The following is a 15,023-nucleotide window of genomic DNA, read 5'->3' on the forward strand; positions in this document are numbered from 1 at the left end:
GCGCCAATTTTGCCGAGGTATGCCCATGACCCCCTATGCGTGACCCCAGTTACCGCTTGTGCATATTGTAAAGAGTAGCCATCGCAGGGCAGCTAAAGAGTTGACGAAGCGCCGCTACAGGTCGACAAAAAAAAGGCCTTACGGGCAGCCAATGCCACTGCTGAAGTGAGCAAATGTGACCACTAAGACGGTTAGAGAGCAAAGCATAGTTGGTGCTGTGTACACGGGGCGTGCATAAACGTCGTGTTGTGGGCTTCAAAAGCTGGAGTAAGGCGGGTGCGTCATTCTGTACGTCAGTTTGCGAGGCAGAAGGAAGAGATGCTGATGAATTTTTATGGATCCATTGTTCTTTTCTTCCATTAATTTTTGCTTTGGAGTGTACCACGATTAATGCTTGTGGTTTTGAACTGCCTGAGAGCAACTGCGGCCACATATCTGCTGCTGTCCCAGTCACTTGACAAGCCTGACAGCTATCTGTCAACCATTCAAATCATAACTGTGTACACTGTGATGCGTGGTATAAAGTGTATTGAAAAGTTTAGCTGTCAATTTTTTCGCTTGGCAACATTGGAAACAGCCGCGGACGTGGCCGAAGAGAAAAAAACACCGGTGCGCGCTGTCTGCTCCGTTTCAACCCAATTCTCAATGGTGGTGTCAACAGAGATGTTATGAATCACACTCACATTGGAGGCAAGGCATTACTTTGCGTTTGGTGGCGTAGATAGAGTGTGGAACGTCCAACACACGTCATGTGCTTAGCACGGACAAGTACTGACATCCCGCGGAGGGTGACGTAACCAGTGACGGCGCAGTCACATGATTGCCTGCATGCATGCCTCACCAATGAATATAAGCTATATTGCATGCGATGTCAGCTGTATATGTGTGCTTCCACATAAGGCTGACAGGCAGTTGCATCGATATGCGCCTCAGAGAACGTAAAATTCTTTTACAAGGAGCCACATCTTCTCACCTGGTGCCTCACATTGCATGCACATCCAATCTTCTACGACTATGCTGAAATTGCTATCAGGCATGCGTAAACTTTACGCAGTCATCTGAAGGCCTATATAACGCATGCCAGCCAACTAGCCCAGCTCGCTATTCTAGTGCCCACTAAATGGATTGTGGTGCAAGGAGCTAAATCAGCGCCATGCATACATGGGGGACTGGCAGTACACACTCCTTCACATTCGCACCAAGGCCAGCTAACTAGGGGGCGACGAAGCAGCAAACTCCACATTGTGGCCTTCTGATTAACTCAAACCAGTTGTAGATCACGGGAGGCCAATGGAGGATGTGGAGAAAAAAAGCGCTAAGCTCTCCTGTGCGACTCCATGCATTAATTTTTTTGCCCAATGTCTGTCACTTCCCCTTCATATTTTCAGGCATAACAAAAAGTAGAGACGAACTAGTGAAGCCAGTGATAAGACACAGAGGAATTTCTGCCTTGGGGATTTTTGACAGACTGTGCAAGGCCGGGGCAGATTCCCTGTGGCACAGCAATTGGTGAAGGCTCCCATGTAGTATTCTGCAGCCCGCTTTAACCAGAAACGATTGTGGCGTTTCGCTCAGTTCCTGCTCGTTTTGGTTATCCCTTTGCGACACGCATTAATATGTAGCCGTCAGAAAAACTTGAAACTGCCTGTGTTTGTTTTTGATAACGAAAATTTCACTTGAGTAGTTAATAAATCCCATGAGTAGTTAATAAATTAGGTCATGTCCTAATCGTAAACGTGACCATTTCCTAACCAGCGCCACAGTAGAAAACACATACGCATCATTTTGACCTGTAGCCCTTTTATATTAACGTAACAGCTTCAGTTTTGCTTTAATAAACGTTTTAACTAGATAGAAAACGTAAAACCAAGAACACCTACTTGACGCGCCAAGTGGGTGTTCTTGAACCCCACTTGAACCGCTCAGTCAGCATTCGCATTTCCCGTTGCAGAGCGGGAAATGCGAATGCTGACTGAGGGGTTCAAGTGGGGATGACGATGATTGTAACCCACAAAACTACTCTTCAAAGTCGCGAGTACAATTGTACACGCCGTGTCGCAAAGGGTTATTGTCTCTGGACGAGGGGGGTAAACGCAAATTGACTCACTTTGTGCCATCTCTCCGAGTCCCTCTTTTGTCCTATCCTCTTTGGGTGGCCCTTCGGAATACTCACTACCCAATCTTTTAGGCTGCGGATCCAATTTCTCTCGTGCCATATGCAAGTGGATACGCAACCACCTTACACCCACTCCACAAGCCCAGACCACTCTGTACAGGCCATGCACAAGGCCATTCAGCTGACGTTAGAAAAATGCTATGTAATACTTTAACCTTGGTTAAGTCAAACTGCAGTGGTTGCTTGGCTCTACACATGGCTACAGGTTCATGAAGGTAGCAGCGGCGATGGCAGGGATTGAATAGCACTGCTGTTGACATTGAAAGGTGCATTCACACCCCTGGCCAGCGCACTTCACCCTGTAAATATGTTGGTGTGCCACGAGAGCATGTGCATCAAAACCGGTAGACACATTAGTTTCCTGCCGAAATGAACACAGACTAATTCAAAAAGCAACCCCAATCAAGTTAAACTAGACGTGTTAGGTTCCTGTAGAGATGAACACAGACCAGGTCAAAAGGCAACCCAAATAAAGTTGAAAATACAGGAAGCAGAGCCAAAGTGCTTAAATGCTGAGAAAGTGGCCTGTTCCAATTACATTTATTTCGCTTTTGCACCAGCACCACTTAACTTGCACAGTACACTGCGATTGTATTGCGGACTGTATGAAACTTGCATCCATGGGCTGGCCTATCCTATGGTGTTGACTTGATCTAGTCTTTACTGGCTACCTCAAGGCACATACCAGCATTGGTGGATCCAGAGGTGGGGTTCGGATTTCCTGAACCCCTCCCCCGCCCCCCCTTATTTTTTTAATGTAGACCCCCCGAGATGATGACCTCTCGAGCCGTAGAAGTCTAGTTGATGTTTTTTATTTTTTGTATTTTTGGTTTTCCAAAATTTCAGTGAATAAAAAAGGCTACTATACTACTCCTCCCCGTCGCCATCGTCATCATCACTGATAGATGCTGACCCCCCTCAGAAAAAACCTGGATCCACCCCTGCACACCAGTGACCGCACCGACCTTGAGAGCAATCTTGGAATTGCAGAAAACAAAGCTGAATACCAGTATTTTTTTGCTCTAATCATGCCTTTGCAAATAAAGTTCAGACTATCACCCCATGGCAACACAACTAGTAGTGACGCCTGTAAAGATTGTTGCTGTACTGTGATTGGTGCGCATAAACAGCAATCACTAAGTGTTGTTATCATTTCAAACTGTTTCGTGTTGCAGATTTATATTTTTTGTTAGATGACTGCACACAGCAGATGTATTTTACAAGCCACTCTCAAGTGAAAGCAAAAAAAGGAGAAGAACAAAAAAACGCCAACCACTCCATGAAAGATGCACTGGAACCTTCAAGAGTTTATTAGCAAAACGTTTTCATCAAAGATGTATATGTATGTGCTGCTCAATTTGAGAAGCACCAATTTGTGTAACCTATACGGTCGGGAATAAAATATGCAAACAGGATACAAACTTCCAAAACTCTGGTGTCATTCAAGCACCCTGGCGGTGGCGACACGGCTTGCCAGAAGAAGACAAAACAAAGCACCGCACGTTGAACAAGACTAAATGTTCACCTTTGGTCCAGTCTCACAAGTTCGCACCAAAAAGGGGGCACACGCACAAAATAAAAGCAGAACAAACAACACGGGCAAAATAAAAAGGCAAATGAGAACACAATCTGCCAAGCTAAACAATACAAGAACTCGACAAATGAACATTAACAACACGCAATCCGCTGGCATGATGACGCAGATGCCAAGCTAAACAAACTAAACGGTACAAGAACTCGGCAAACGAACATTAATAACAGACAATCTGTGGGAACGACGCAGATGACGAAATAAAACAATGCCACCAACTACAAATCGCAAATGATTATGATTGAACTGGTATATGCTGGGAGTACCCTCAAATGAACATCGAGTAAAAAAAAAAAAAATCTCAAATCGCACTGCACTCTTTGCCAGAAACGCTGCATAAATTAACGAAAAAGTGACTTGCTCATCTCAGAGACACGAATACCAGCAGCAACCTGCATCAAAGTCAAAGCAAGGTTGTGAACAAAGCAATGTGAACAATAAAATGTATCTGGGAAAAAAAAAGGAACTGCTTTTTCCATGGCAGTGTCTGTTCTACCACAGGTTAAAAACATCAAAGAAAAAAGAGAGAGAGAGAAGGAAAACTGATGCTGTACAAACACACAATGGTGTGGCAACACAACATCACCTCGAAATGCTTGTTCTCACTTTTTTCCTCTAGCATACAAAAAATAGTATGAGGAAAAAAAAAAAAAATTGATTTTTCTTTCTAGGTGAATCTCCACTGGCAAGCAGCAGTTGCCGGAACTGCACTACACCACAGCATCAGAAACTAGTAGTAGCAAAAGATCAACACGGCTATCTCTGGCAGCTTTGGAAACATGTAAACGGTAACTACAAAACATACGGGAAGATCTGCTCAAACAACGGGACCGCACAAAAGCTTCGTCACGTCAAAAAAAACAAACAAACCAACAAAAAAAAGGGGATCAAAATGAAGCAGAGCACACAGACAGCCACAGTCACCTCAATTCAACGGACATGAAAAGTGCCAAGGAACTACCATACTGCTCACACGACACCGTGCCAACACTTGGTGCACAAAAAATAATAAAGCTTCGGCTGCTGTTGCTGCAATATTACCTCACAGCTCCTGGGAGAAGAAAACACGCCTTGTGATCACAAAATGCAGCACAGTTCTGCACAACACCCATTCCGAAGCACTCGTGGCGCCCGCCTTGTAGCTCACAACCGGCGAAGCACGGGATGCACGTGCAGAAGAAGGAGGACATCACCCGTCCCCTCAACCTCGCAAATTCGGCGGTTTTGGCGAGGATGACTTGGCTTGAGGAGGAAAGTTGAGAACAAGTAGTCCGTGTGCAGATGCTGCTGCTGCTGCTGCCCCCGTGCGAGTGAGTGAAGGGTGCTGAAGCCTAGGGGCTCATGAGTCTTTGGAGGTCTCGTTCGTACAGGGCGATCACAAACATGGTGGTGACGCCCAGCGAGATGCCCAGCAGCTGGATGCCCAGCTGGTGCACCGCCCGCTTATTGCCGTGAGTGGGGTTCACCGACAGCTCGGGCAGCTGGGAATGGGAAAGAGGAGGGTTTTTCTCAGCCACTCGGATCAGCACACAACTTGGCTTCTAACAACGGCGTGCGTTTTTAAAAGCAACGGGAGGCAAGAAGCAGAGAAAGCTGCACAAAACTGACGTGTTTAATTGAGTGAACCTAGACTAGCTGAAACAGCTTGCCATAAAGATGCTGAGGGTCAAAATACAAGTCTCCCATAAGTGGGTTTTCATAGTGGGCTTATAGCCCGTGCTAAACGGGCACTGCTCCTGTACACAGTAAAAAAAACCAGGTGAAGGGGGGAGTGGGGGACACAGTGGTAGCAGCAAATGGCATCTATTACTAGTCGGGTGCGCAGCAATTTCGCAGATGTCAGCTAAAATAAAATGTGCACTCAGCTTTAACAAACAATACCATCGTCATCATCAGCCTGGTTGTGTCCGCTGCAAAACGAAGGCCTGTCTTATGCCCTTCCAGCTGCCCCTGTCATCCAATGCTCCAGCCCATTCTTTGCCTCCAAATTTTATGGTTTCATCCTTTAATCAAGTAAACGGTCCTATCCTACTTCTAATCCTGTCTCTTGGTGGCCATTCTGTCAACCTGGTGAACCACTGGCTGTCATTTCTGCGCATTGCACAACCAGCCTAAGGCCACTTACTTCTTCCTATTATTCAGCTACAATGACTTGCACAGAAGTTTGCCCCCTAACCCGAGATACTCATTTCCCACCCCCAAAATGTTAATCCCATCATCCTTCTTTACACAGCTGGATGGGCCAACCAAGGTTTTCTTTTGAGGCTCTCAGCAAGTCCCCAGGCAGTCCCTACTCTGCAAGTCACCACCAGAAGTACAACAACATCCTCCCAACTTAACCTTGTAAGAGCTATTTTCCGAGCTCAATGGATCGGTGGGTACAAAGACCCTCGGTTAAGGGAAGGAAAAGGAGAGCGGGGGCCCCCTCATTACCATGTCGACGAGGGCAATGTAGAGGAACATGCCGCCGACGCCGGCAAAGATCCACGAGGAGGCCGAGTGCACGTTGCCCAGGGAGATGCCGATGGCCATGCCCAGCAGGCACAGCACCGACGACACCACGTTGTAGAACACCGCCTGGCGCACCGACATGCCCGCCTTCAACAGCACCGCAAAGTCCCCTGGGAAGAGGGAAAGGCAAGAAATGGTGAAGCTTCTATGTCACCGTGAAGAGCAGTGGTTCTCAAATGGGTGTTTGCAAAAGCATTTGAGGGGTCCGCCAAGCCTGCCTCAAAACTTTTCCCCCCGCCATTCTTTCCAGCTTCCTGATGATGATGATTGATGATGATTGCTATTGGTATCCCCTTTGTAGCGGGTATGATGCTTCACATTACCAACAAAAAAAATCTAATATACCTATGTGTCGTACTCTCCTTTTAATACTAGCGCTGCTCCTAGGGCAGGCACTAAAAAGCTTATTACGCACAAAATACTTTTTTTTTGTTGTTACAGGTGGTAGCTGTACTACATCATATTCCCCTATCTGCGTTTCGTCCACCAGCATTCTAATCTTCTTATCGTCACCTCGACAGCCTCGAAGTTAACTCCCTCTGCGCTACCCTTAAATCTTAGGTCTTCTGGAAGCCGAATAGTTCCCTTGTGTAGATTTGGATGGATGGACATGCATTTTGGATGGAACATTAAGACACGCATTATCATTAACGTCAAGCAGAAAAGGCAAGCTTTGGATAAATCTGTGGGCGACATAAGCTGCAAGTACAAATTGTTTGACATTATGACAGCGATCAACACGTGCTCCTACGTGGGGTCCCCTATCACTTTTGGAAGCCCAAAAGTGGCACTCGGGGCAGTCATGGCTGAGAATTATTGGTGTAGAGCATCTTCCGGTTCAGGCCCCTGTAGCGCTCCAGGCACTTGGTGACGAATGCAGGCACAATGTGAAAACCGTGCTGGTGTCTTCATGTCCAGTTGTTCATTTGTACCACTTTTACAGCAAGGCTGTATGTCTCAGTTTCCCCATATAGTGATCCCGAGAAATCGGTGTGAAATGGAAATTTTTACAGGGAGGCCTTTAGCTTGAACTCGTGCTTTATCGAAACCATCTCGAAATAAATTATATGACAATTGACCACTGAAATGACTATCATTAGGCTGACTTTCATCTACTTTTCACAATTACGTATGCAAAAACTGGTATATAGGTCAGACAAGGATGTCGGGCACCCCCTCACTTGCAAATTGTAAAAAAAAAAAGGGGGGGGGGGGGGGGGGGGGAGTGGCACAAAAAAGACATTCGGTGAGAAAACTGAAACTAAAAAGCTGACTTTTTTTTTTTCTTTCATTTCACAATACAAATGCTTCACGGATTGAGAAAACAAGTATTTATTTTGATACTCATCAGAAATTCTGCTGGAGTCCAAAGTGACAAAGCGTCACTCCGGTTCCTTAGAACTTGAGCTTGAACAGTACTTGTCGCTCCCCACATCCTATAACGCATTGTCCTCCGCACTGTCCATCGCATTGCTTATGTAGCATTTTCTAAATGACTTGGAAATCAGGGTGATTTCACACAAGACGGAACAAAGTGTGGCTGGTCGACCTCTTCAATTTGCTTGAAAATTTTTTATTCCATGAATTTTTGTCGAGGTTCCGTGAAAGAACCTCGACGCGACTGCAGGAACGCTCATACGCGTCGTGCACGTGCACGCCACCGCTGCGCCCCAGCTGTTGTCAAGCGCTACTGTGCATATAATGCTTGACATGAGGAACACGACGATATCATTGCATATGACGATGACTACTACTAGCACAGCACAAAGCTACATTCAAACTTGTACAAATGCGTGGTGATGTGTCCTTCAGTGCTCACGTAGTAAGACATCCCCCAGCTACGCTATGGTTCAAGCCTTGCGCAACTTAGGGCAAGCTTTACCAGTTTTTTTTTTCCCCTACTTCACGAAGCCTTTGACCAAGCAGCCACTTACCAAGCTCGTGAGGCAGTTCGTGGCAAAACACTGCGATGGTTGTACTAAGGCCACCAGAAAGACCGGACGCAAATGCCGCACCTGAAAGAAAAAGAACAGCGGAATGAATAAATGTGCAATGCTTTGCTTTACTGCATGTGGCAATGCATTCCACTTCTTCAAAAAATAATGAAGGAGAAGGAGGGGAGGAAAAAACTTTATTAAAACACAGTATTAGCGGCGACAATGTTGCGGGCCAGGTTCACCAACACCAACTGGTCTATCAGCTGGTCAGAAGCTAGCGGAACTTGCCATGTTGAAGGAGAAGGATGTGAAAATGCGAGGAGTGAATTGCAATGTTGCAGGAGAAAATAGGACGCTCTGAAGTAGCCATTGGTTTGGAACAACTGGGCACAGCGGGGGAGTGTCAAATATGGCAGAGAAAGGAATGAGCAGGAGTAAGGCGGGTATTTAAATTTAAAGGGGCCATACAGACAAAATACAAGTTTGTTTTATTCGAAAGATTTAGTGTTTTATAGTTCCCTCAGCACTGGTCCGGCAGCAAATGGTGCTATATTCACTGAGAAATTCAACATTTTAACCAAAATTTCAGTTCTCCCACTAAATCCTGTGTTTCCGTGTCGTTCACGATGACAAATCCAGAGCAGGACCCTAAAACTAATGATAGCCTGCTGATCAGGGCTGCTACCCATAGAGTTTCATACAAATAACTAGAGGGGAAACTGGCGCTAGTGTCAACGCGAACATGGCAGCGGCGCTTACGCTTCAATGGGAATGATGGGTAGTTCTGGAACCGGATTGCGTAGGATCGAAATGGGCTTATGGCTGCACAAATTGTGTTTTTTTTACAAAAAAGCTCTTATTGCCCGGTTCTCCGTTTACAAATTACATGGCGAACAAGAAAGTTAGTGACAAAAAATTGGTTTTGTACGAAATAAAACGGCGCGTTTAAATAAAAAGCAGACGCGGAGTCGAGGAGGTTTGTGGAGTAGGTTTGCCATCTTCCGCCAACTACAGCAGGACGCGAACTTCTTTAAAAACTACTTGTAAAAGTTTCGGCGCTATTCAGGAACAGGCCTTTTTCACACTACTACTACTACTACTATTGTTTGTTGGCATTTTAAGCACGCTGTCTTTCTTGGAAGGTTTCTGGGAATCTAGAAGATGAAACATGAATTGGGACGACTCAATTAAATATTCGTTGCTTCCGTGTGCCGCAATACAGGACATGCCAACATAAAAATAAAAAAAGGACTGAAAAACAAAGCAGCCACAAATGCCGCCTATGTTCACTTCATCTCACAGACCGTTTATCTGTGGAGGAACTCACAACCTACCTGAAGCATCAAGCTGGGGAAAGAAAAAAAAAAGTGACCCTTAAAAAGATGTAGAAGTCTTCGGATTGAAATTAATCATAAACACTGGGACAGCAGCCAAGTTTGCCTTTCTCTCTAGGCAATTATGAGTGAATTTGAGGTAGAAACTGTGTCATTTGGCGATTATTTTTTTAATGCTCGGGATAATTAAACTAGAATTTAACTCCCGCTCAAATATGACTACTGGCCAAGACTACATGAAAAGCTTTCCAGTAGCTCAACAACAACAAAGCAAAAGGTGAACGCAAAGTGGTAATCCAACCAACAACACAGGCTGGCTTCCACAGGAGCTCGCAATGGTGCCAACAAAAAAAATCAGTCATACTTTCAGCTAAGTGAATTGTTTCACTCCCTGGCACCCCTCTCAAATATAGCCGCCCTGCACTAAGTTACCACTGCACAATCTGCTGCAGGAGGTTGGGGGCAGACAGTGTGGGTAGAGAGACACTTACCAATGGCAAGCCCGTCAGAGAAGTTGTGAAGGCCATCACCAATGATGACCATCCAGGCCATGGCAGCGATTGATTGTGGAACCTGCAAGTTACGGGCTTGTTTGCACTAATCGATACAAGCAGACCGCACCTTTCCCGGCAAATGTCCCCGCAAAGGCGCCGTGAAACCTGCAATCTTCGCAAGCCTCTAACTTTCGTAATTTAATAAACTACAGCCTTTAAGGGCATAAAAATGAATCAAGAGGTACTCAAGACAACCAGGAATAATAAAAAAATTGAAGCCGTTCTACTCAACGTAAAGCTGTAGGAAGTGCAGAGAAAGTGATTCGCCATGGGCTGCAGCGCCGCTATCCGCTAACTGCTACCACCCAGTGCAATTCAAATTTTCCACCTCCGTAGTGCTTACGCGCCCCCTGGCTGAAACAGCGGCAGCGGGAGGTCTGTTCTTTTTAAATTGCTTTTCTCCCACACATGCCAGCATTGCACTGGCACTTTTTTTCGCGTACTATCGCAAAAATCAACCCAACGAGCATTCCAAACTAAATGAATGCAGGTGCTGCCAGTTAAGGGGGGACACTGGTCTTAAACCTATCTTCCTTGTTTTTTTACCAACTGCAATGACACTTGACTCCCTGATGTAGTTTGCTGTGCTGATCTCAAATCTGCACTTATTTTGTTTCTGTGCCAATTATTTTTTAATATAATTAACATTAATTAGTGATTTCTTGCGTAATTAGTAGAAAAAAGCCTAACTAACTGAAAGTTGTTTTCTTCACACCAAAATGTACTAGAAAGCACAAGGAACACAATGTTAGGAGTACTTTTTTGATAAGGCCACAAGTAGTGATTTTATGGCAGTTTAAAGTTTGTTGTTCAAAACTTGGCACCATGAGGTCTGGTTCAGAGCGAAATAAAAAATTTTCGACGCATATAATAAAAATTCTGTTCCTACCATTGTGTGCTTTGCACATTCTGCTCCATGGCACAACAAAAATTATAGTTTTGTGTGCCCTGAGAGCTGAGATAGCTCTTCCGCAAGTTTGCAGACAGGCCAAAATTAGTGTTTTGAGAAAATGAAGAAAGAAACAGCAGACTCGTTTTCAGTGAGAACAACAACAAAATTGCAGTGTATTTACACTGGTATGGAGTCAGTAGCCACCAGGCACATAATCTGTTTGACTGGAGGCACCGGAGTGGCGCTTCTTGAAAGCTCGCTGCATGCCATCAGCTGACTTGTGCTTGCGTGCAGAGGCGGATCCTCGACGGCGGTCTTTTTCTGCCATACGCTTCGTGCTGGCAAGCCCAGGGTTCAGGTCAAGTTGCTTGAGAATGGAAGCCGAGGCTCTTTCGTTGCCTGCGTTAAACTTCAGCACCGCCTCAGCCACAGCAGCTTGCACAGTGAACAGCGACGCGTGCTTCTCCTTGGGTGCCAGGGCCCATATCATGGAGTGGAGGGACTCATTGGAGTTCTGCGTTTTGCCTTGCAGGCAGCGCTGCAGGAGCTTTTCGTCCGAAAGACGCTTGTACACAGGTAGAAGAGCCTCGCACACGTGAGGTGGCAGGTTGTATCTGTGTTTTGGAGTGGGCTCCCCCTTCGCCTTGGCAGCGTTCTGCCGGCACCACGAGTCCGGGCCTGGTGGGCAGAGGCTGTGGTTGGACACGGTGTCGTTTGAAGTGATGTGGTGGTAGGTGGCCATCACCGCTTTGTGCATGGCCCTGACGTCGCCACTGTGCGATTTCAATGCCCAGCCATAATAAGAACTGATGAGCTTAGTGACAAGGTCGCCAGTTAGCCGACCCTTGCCACCGAGCCTCTCAGATGCCGAGCCCGTACCTTTTGCAAGCAGGTTACGCAGGGTGGTGCCCATCCTCTTCTTCACATGATTGACACAGTCTTCCTTCTTGATTGGAATAAAACCATACACCTTGGCATCCACCAACGCCAAGTAGGTGCGGCTGTCGCCGTCTGACAGAATTGTGGTGTACCTTAGTTTGTGCAGCTGCAGTGACCTCTCAAAGAGGATGAGACCGGCCTCCACCTCCATCTCATTAGCCTTCTTTTCAGTGTTTTTTTGACAGACGTGATTGTCCTTCCAAGCTTGGTAAGCTGGGTCGCCTACCTTTGGCCCGCGCTCGCACCCAGCACAAAAGTTGCTCAGCACGACGAAGTCTAGAACTAATCCCGTAAAGAGTTCGATAACCACGCCGACGCCGATGTGAGACGAGTGGCCTCGCGTCATCCACGACCCGTCGTACGTAACACAAATGTTACCGGGGTTGTCCAGTTGCAGATCGTCGTAGAGCTTTCTCACTGAATGCGCACTTTCGGCCATCACGTTGTCGGCAGCGCGAGTCGCAGCGGGCGCAAGCTTCTCCTTCACGTAGCCTTGCCACGTTTTGGTGTGCAGCCCGCGGTGAGAAATGTTCATTGTAGCAAACACATCGTTCAGCGCGGTTTGGCGATTTCCCGTAGCCTGCATCGCTCGCGCGGCGAGAACGTTCACGATAAACGGATTAACTTTCTTATCGCTGTTCACGCGGGGAGAGCTCCACTCCGAGGCAACATCACCGCAGGTCGCACACGCGATAACCATCTTTACGGAAAGGCCGTACGCCCGCTCGCCGGTTCTAAATGTCACGCTGTCACCGCAAACGCTGCACTTTACAGCCGACAGCAACATGTTGACGCAGTCCAAACTCGCAATCACGAAGCTGCTCTCGTCAGGTGGGCCGGGAGGAGTGTCGTCGGCGCTCGTGAACAAGTTGGATTTCCGCTCAGTTGCAGGAGTTGAAGAAAGCGCTTTCAACTGTTCGTGTGCAACCACCTCTCTCTGCAGCAAATCTTCAGGTTGCAGCATCACTGTGTCGCGTCTCATACGGCCGCTTTCCAAAGCATTTCCGCTGACTGGTGGGGCCGTTAGGCCTACGTCGTCGGCGGTGGCTTCCGCGCAGCTCGGCGCGGGTAGCGCGTCAGGCCCGGCGCTTTCCTCCGCTACTGCAGGACTCTTGTGGAAGTTGTACAAGAACCGCTTCGCTTTTTTCACAAACTTGTGCCTCGTAGCAAACTTTAGCTGGGCCTTCGGCATGGCTCTTTGCTTGTGGTGCGAACACGATAAGCAAGATGGAGCCGCCTCGGATGCGCTCGCACTACCAGAGCAGACGATGCAAACCAGGCTCTGCCAATCAGGAGACGAGATTTGGTCACGTGCCTTCTCTCGGCGAATGGGATCGCTAGTTGCGGGGGTTTTTGGCGCCGTTTTGCTATTCGGACAATGTCTGCACGGGGGCAGTTGTGGCGCGAAAAAAAAGAAGAAAAGCCGCTCTTTCAAACGATACCGAGGTTGCCGCGATCAGGCATGCGGTACGACCGCCGCACAACGCGAAAGTAGGGCCGTTTTTGCATCGGCTTCAGCAAAAATTCAGCTCCCACGCGCGTTATAAATCAATATAACGTTTTAAATACTGGTTCACGAGACACAAAACTTCGCACATAGAGAGAATAATAGTTGCGGAATTCGAAAATCTTGTTTTCAAAAAATCGACTTTTTCGCGATTTTTTCGTCCCAAAGACCCGTGTCCCCCCTTAATTACTTATTTTGCCTCAAATGTACAGTTTTTTTTTTTTTTGCAAACATGCGGAGATGTATGATAAGCACCAGCATTTCATAAGTTTCGAATGGTTGTGACTATTCAAACTGTTTCGTTTTCGAAGTCTCTGCGGGACTCCCTACGACAAAACACCAGGCTCTACTTGGGCTCATTATCTCGCGGCACCGCCCGATTCCGGTAGTCGTTTGACATCGACCATTACAGCAAGGTACGACGACAAGGCGAGCCCCTGAAGTGCGCTGCACTTAAAATTTTGGTTTTGTAGTTTGCTGTCGCGGAGCGAACATGCTGGGTGAAACGAATTTTTGACACGTCTACACAATGCCGATTTTTTAACCAACTGTGGTTCAGGTAATGCAGGGCTTGGGTGCGTCCCACCTCAATCAACTGCCTAGCTTCAAACTCTGCAAGCGCACATGGCTGCTTCACTTGTTTTTCTGCCAGGTACTGCCTTGTATTCCTTGTCCATGCCAACATGCAAAGGCTTTTGTCATCACGAACAAAAGTGCTATAGATGTCCACACCCTTTGCCTGCTTAACACAATTTTTTGCTTTAAGTAGAAATATATACTATGCTTAGAATTTGATTTGATATGATTGGAACCAAATGTCTGCAAAATCTGGCGACCACAGATATTCATCCTGCACCCAACCAAGGTGTAAAAAAAATTGAGGCTGCAAAATTTTCGAGGATTTCGCAACACATGGCAACGCAACTGAATGCTGTTGCACAGCTGTTAAAAAAAAAATGCTGATAGCCTGTCTCCCTAGTAAAGATTAAAGGAGGCTGTCCCTTTTTTCACCTCCCTGCAATACGTCACACAGTTCAAGCTCTTCTCATTATTAGCAAGTTCCAAGTGGAGTCAGACACATATTACAGTGCACACATAACAAGGGGCTATATTAGAACGGCGCCGGGATTTTATGCACGTCACACGTCAGCCACCAGCTGTGCCTGGTGCAAGGACCATGTTTCAGGCCTTAACAAAGATAAAGAAGGTGTCTTCATGGCAAGATATTGTTACCAATGTCACGCACAAGTGAGGAGCATATGATGCCCGAGGCCGCCCTTAAAAAAACTCTTCTCGTTTCAGCCTTCACTGTTTCGTCCACCGTGACACCCAAAGGTCACCCCACCCCACCCACCCACCTGGTGGCTGTGGGCGTGGCTGTGCCGGTGGTGGTGGTGGTGGTCAGCCACGGTGAGTGTGAAGCTGTGCTCCTCGCCCGTCTGCCGGAACACCAGGGTCTCCGTGTGGCACTCGTCCGTGCCGCCACTGGGGTCGCCCGAGCCGTGGCACAGCGGGTGCCTGCAATGTCAGACAGGGGAGGAGACGGGGGTCAGAGGTCGCTTCATTCAGAGGGACAGACGCC

The 15,023-nt window shown here is 47.1% G+C and overlaps 2 protein-coding genes across 8 annotated transcripts in view; both read right to left on the bottom strand.

Annotated features, from left to right (window-relative positions):
- Positions 1-3,456: 3,456 nt before the first annotated feature.
- Positions 3,457-15,023, bottom strand: part of LOC144179017 (zinc transporter foi-like) — a 101,833-nt gene continuing 90,266 nt past the window's right edge. For all 7 annotated transcript variants that reach the window (XM_077707181.1, XM_077707187.1, XM_077707186.1 and 4 more), the window contains exons 11-15: positions 14,800-14,959; positions 10,041-10,122; positions 8,213-8,293; positions 6,201-6,388; positions 3,457-5,248 (exon numbers count right to left, since the gene is read on the bottom strand). In XM_077707181.1, the coding sequence (XP_077563307.1) occupies positions 5,099-5,248; positions 6,201-6,388; positions 8,213-8,293; positions 10,041-10,122; positions 14,800-14,959 (661 nt within the window). In that variant the 3' untranslated portion in view covers positions 3,457-5,098. The remainder of the gene's footprint in view (positions 5,249-6,200; positions 6,389-8,212; positions 8,294-10,040; positions 10,123-14,799; positions 14,960-15,023) is intronic.
- Positions 10,150-14,756, bottom strand: LOC144179018 (uncharacterized). The gene has a single exon (XM_077707188.1). The coding sequence runs from the start codon at positions 13,124-13,126 to the stop codon at positions 11,189-11,191; it is 1,938 nt and encodes a 645-aa protein (XP_077563314.1). The 5' UTR covers positions 13,127-14,756; the 3' UTR covers positions 10,150-11,188.

The sequence above is a fragment of the Haemaphysalis longicornis genome, unplaced genomic scaffold, assembly GCF_048455015.1.
Source record: "Haemaphysalis longicornis isolate Haplotype H1 unplaced genomic scaffold, Haemaphysalis longicornis Haplotype H1 scaffold_4, whole genome shotgun sequence".
In the NCBI taxonomy this organism is placed as follows: Eukaryota; Metazoa; Arthropoda; class Arachnida; order Ixodida; family Ixodidae; genus Haemaphysalis; species Haemaphysalis longicornis.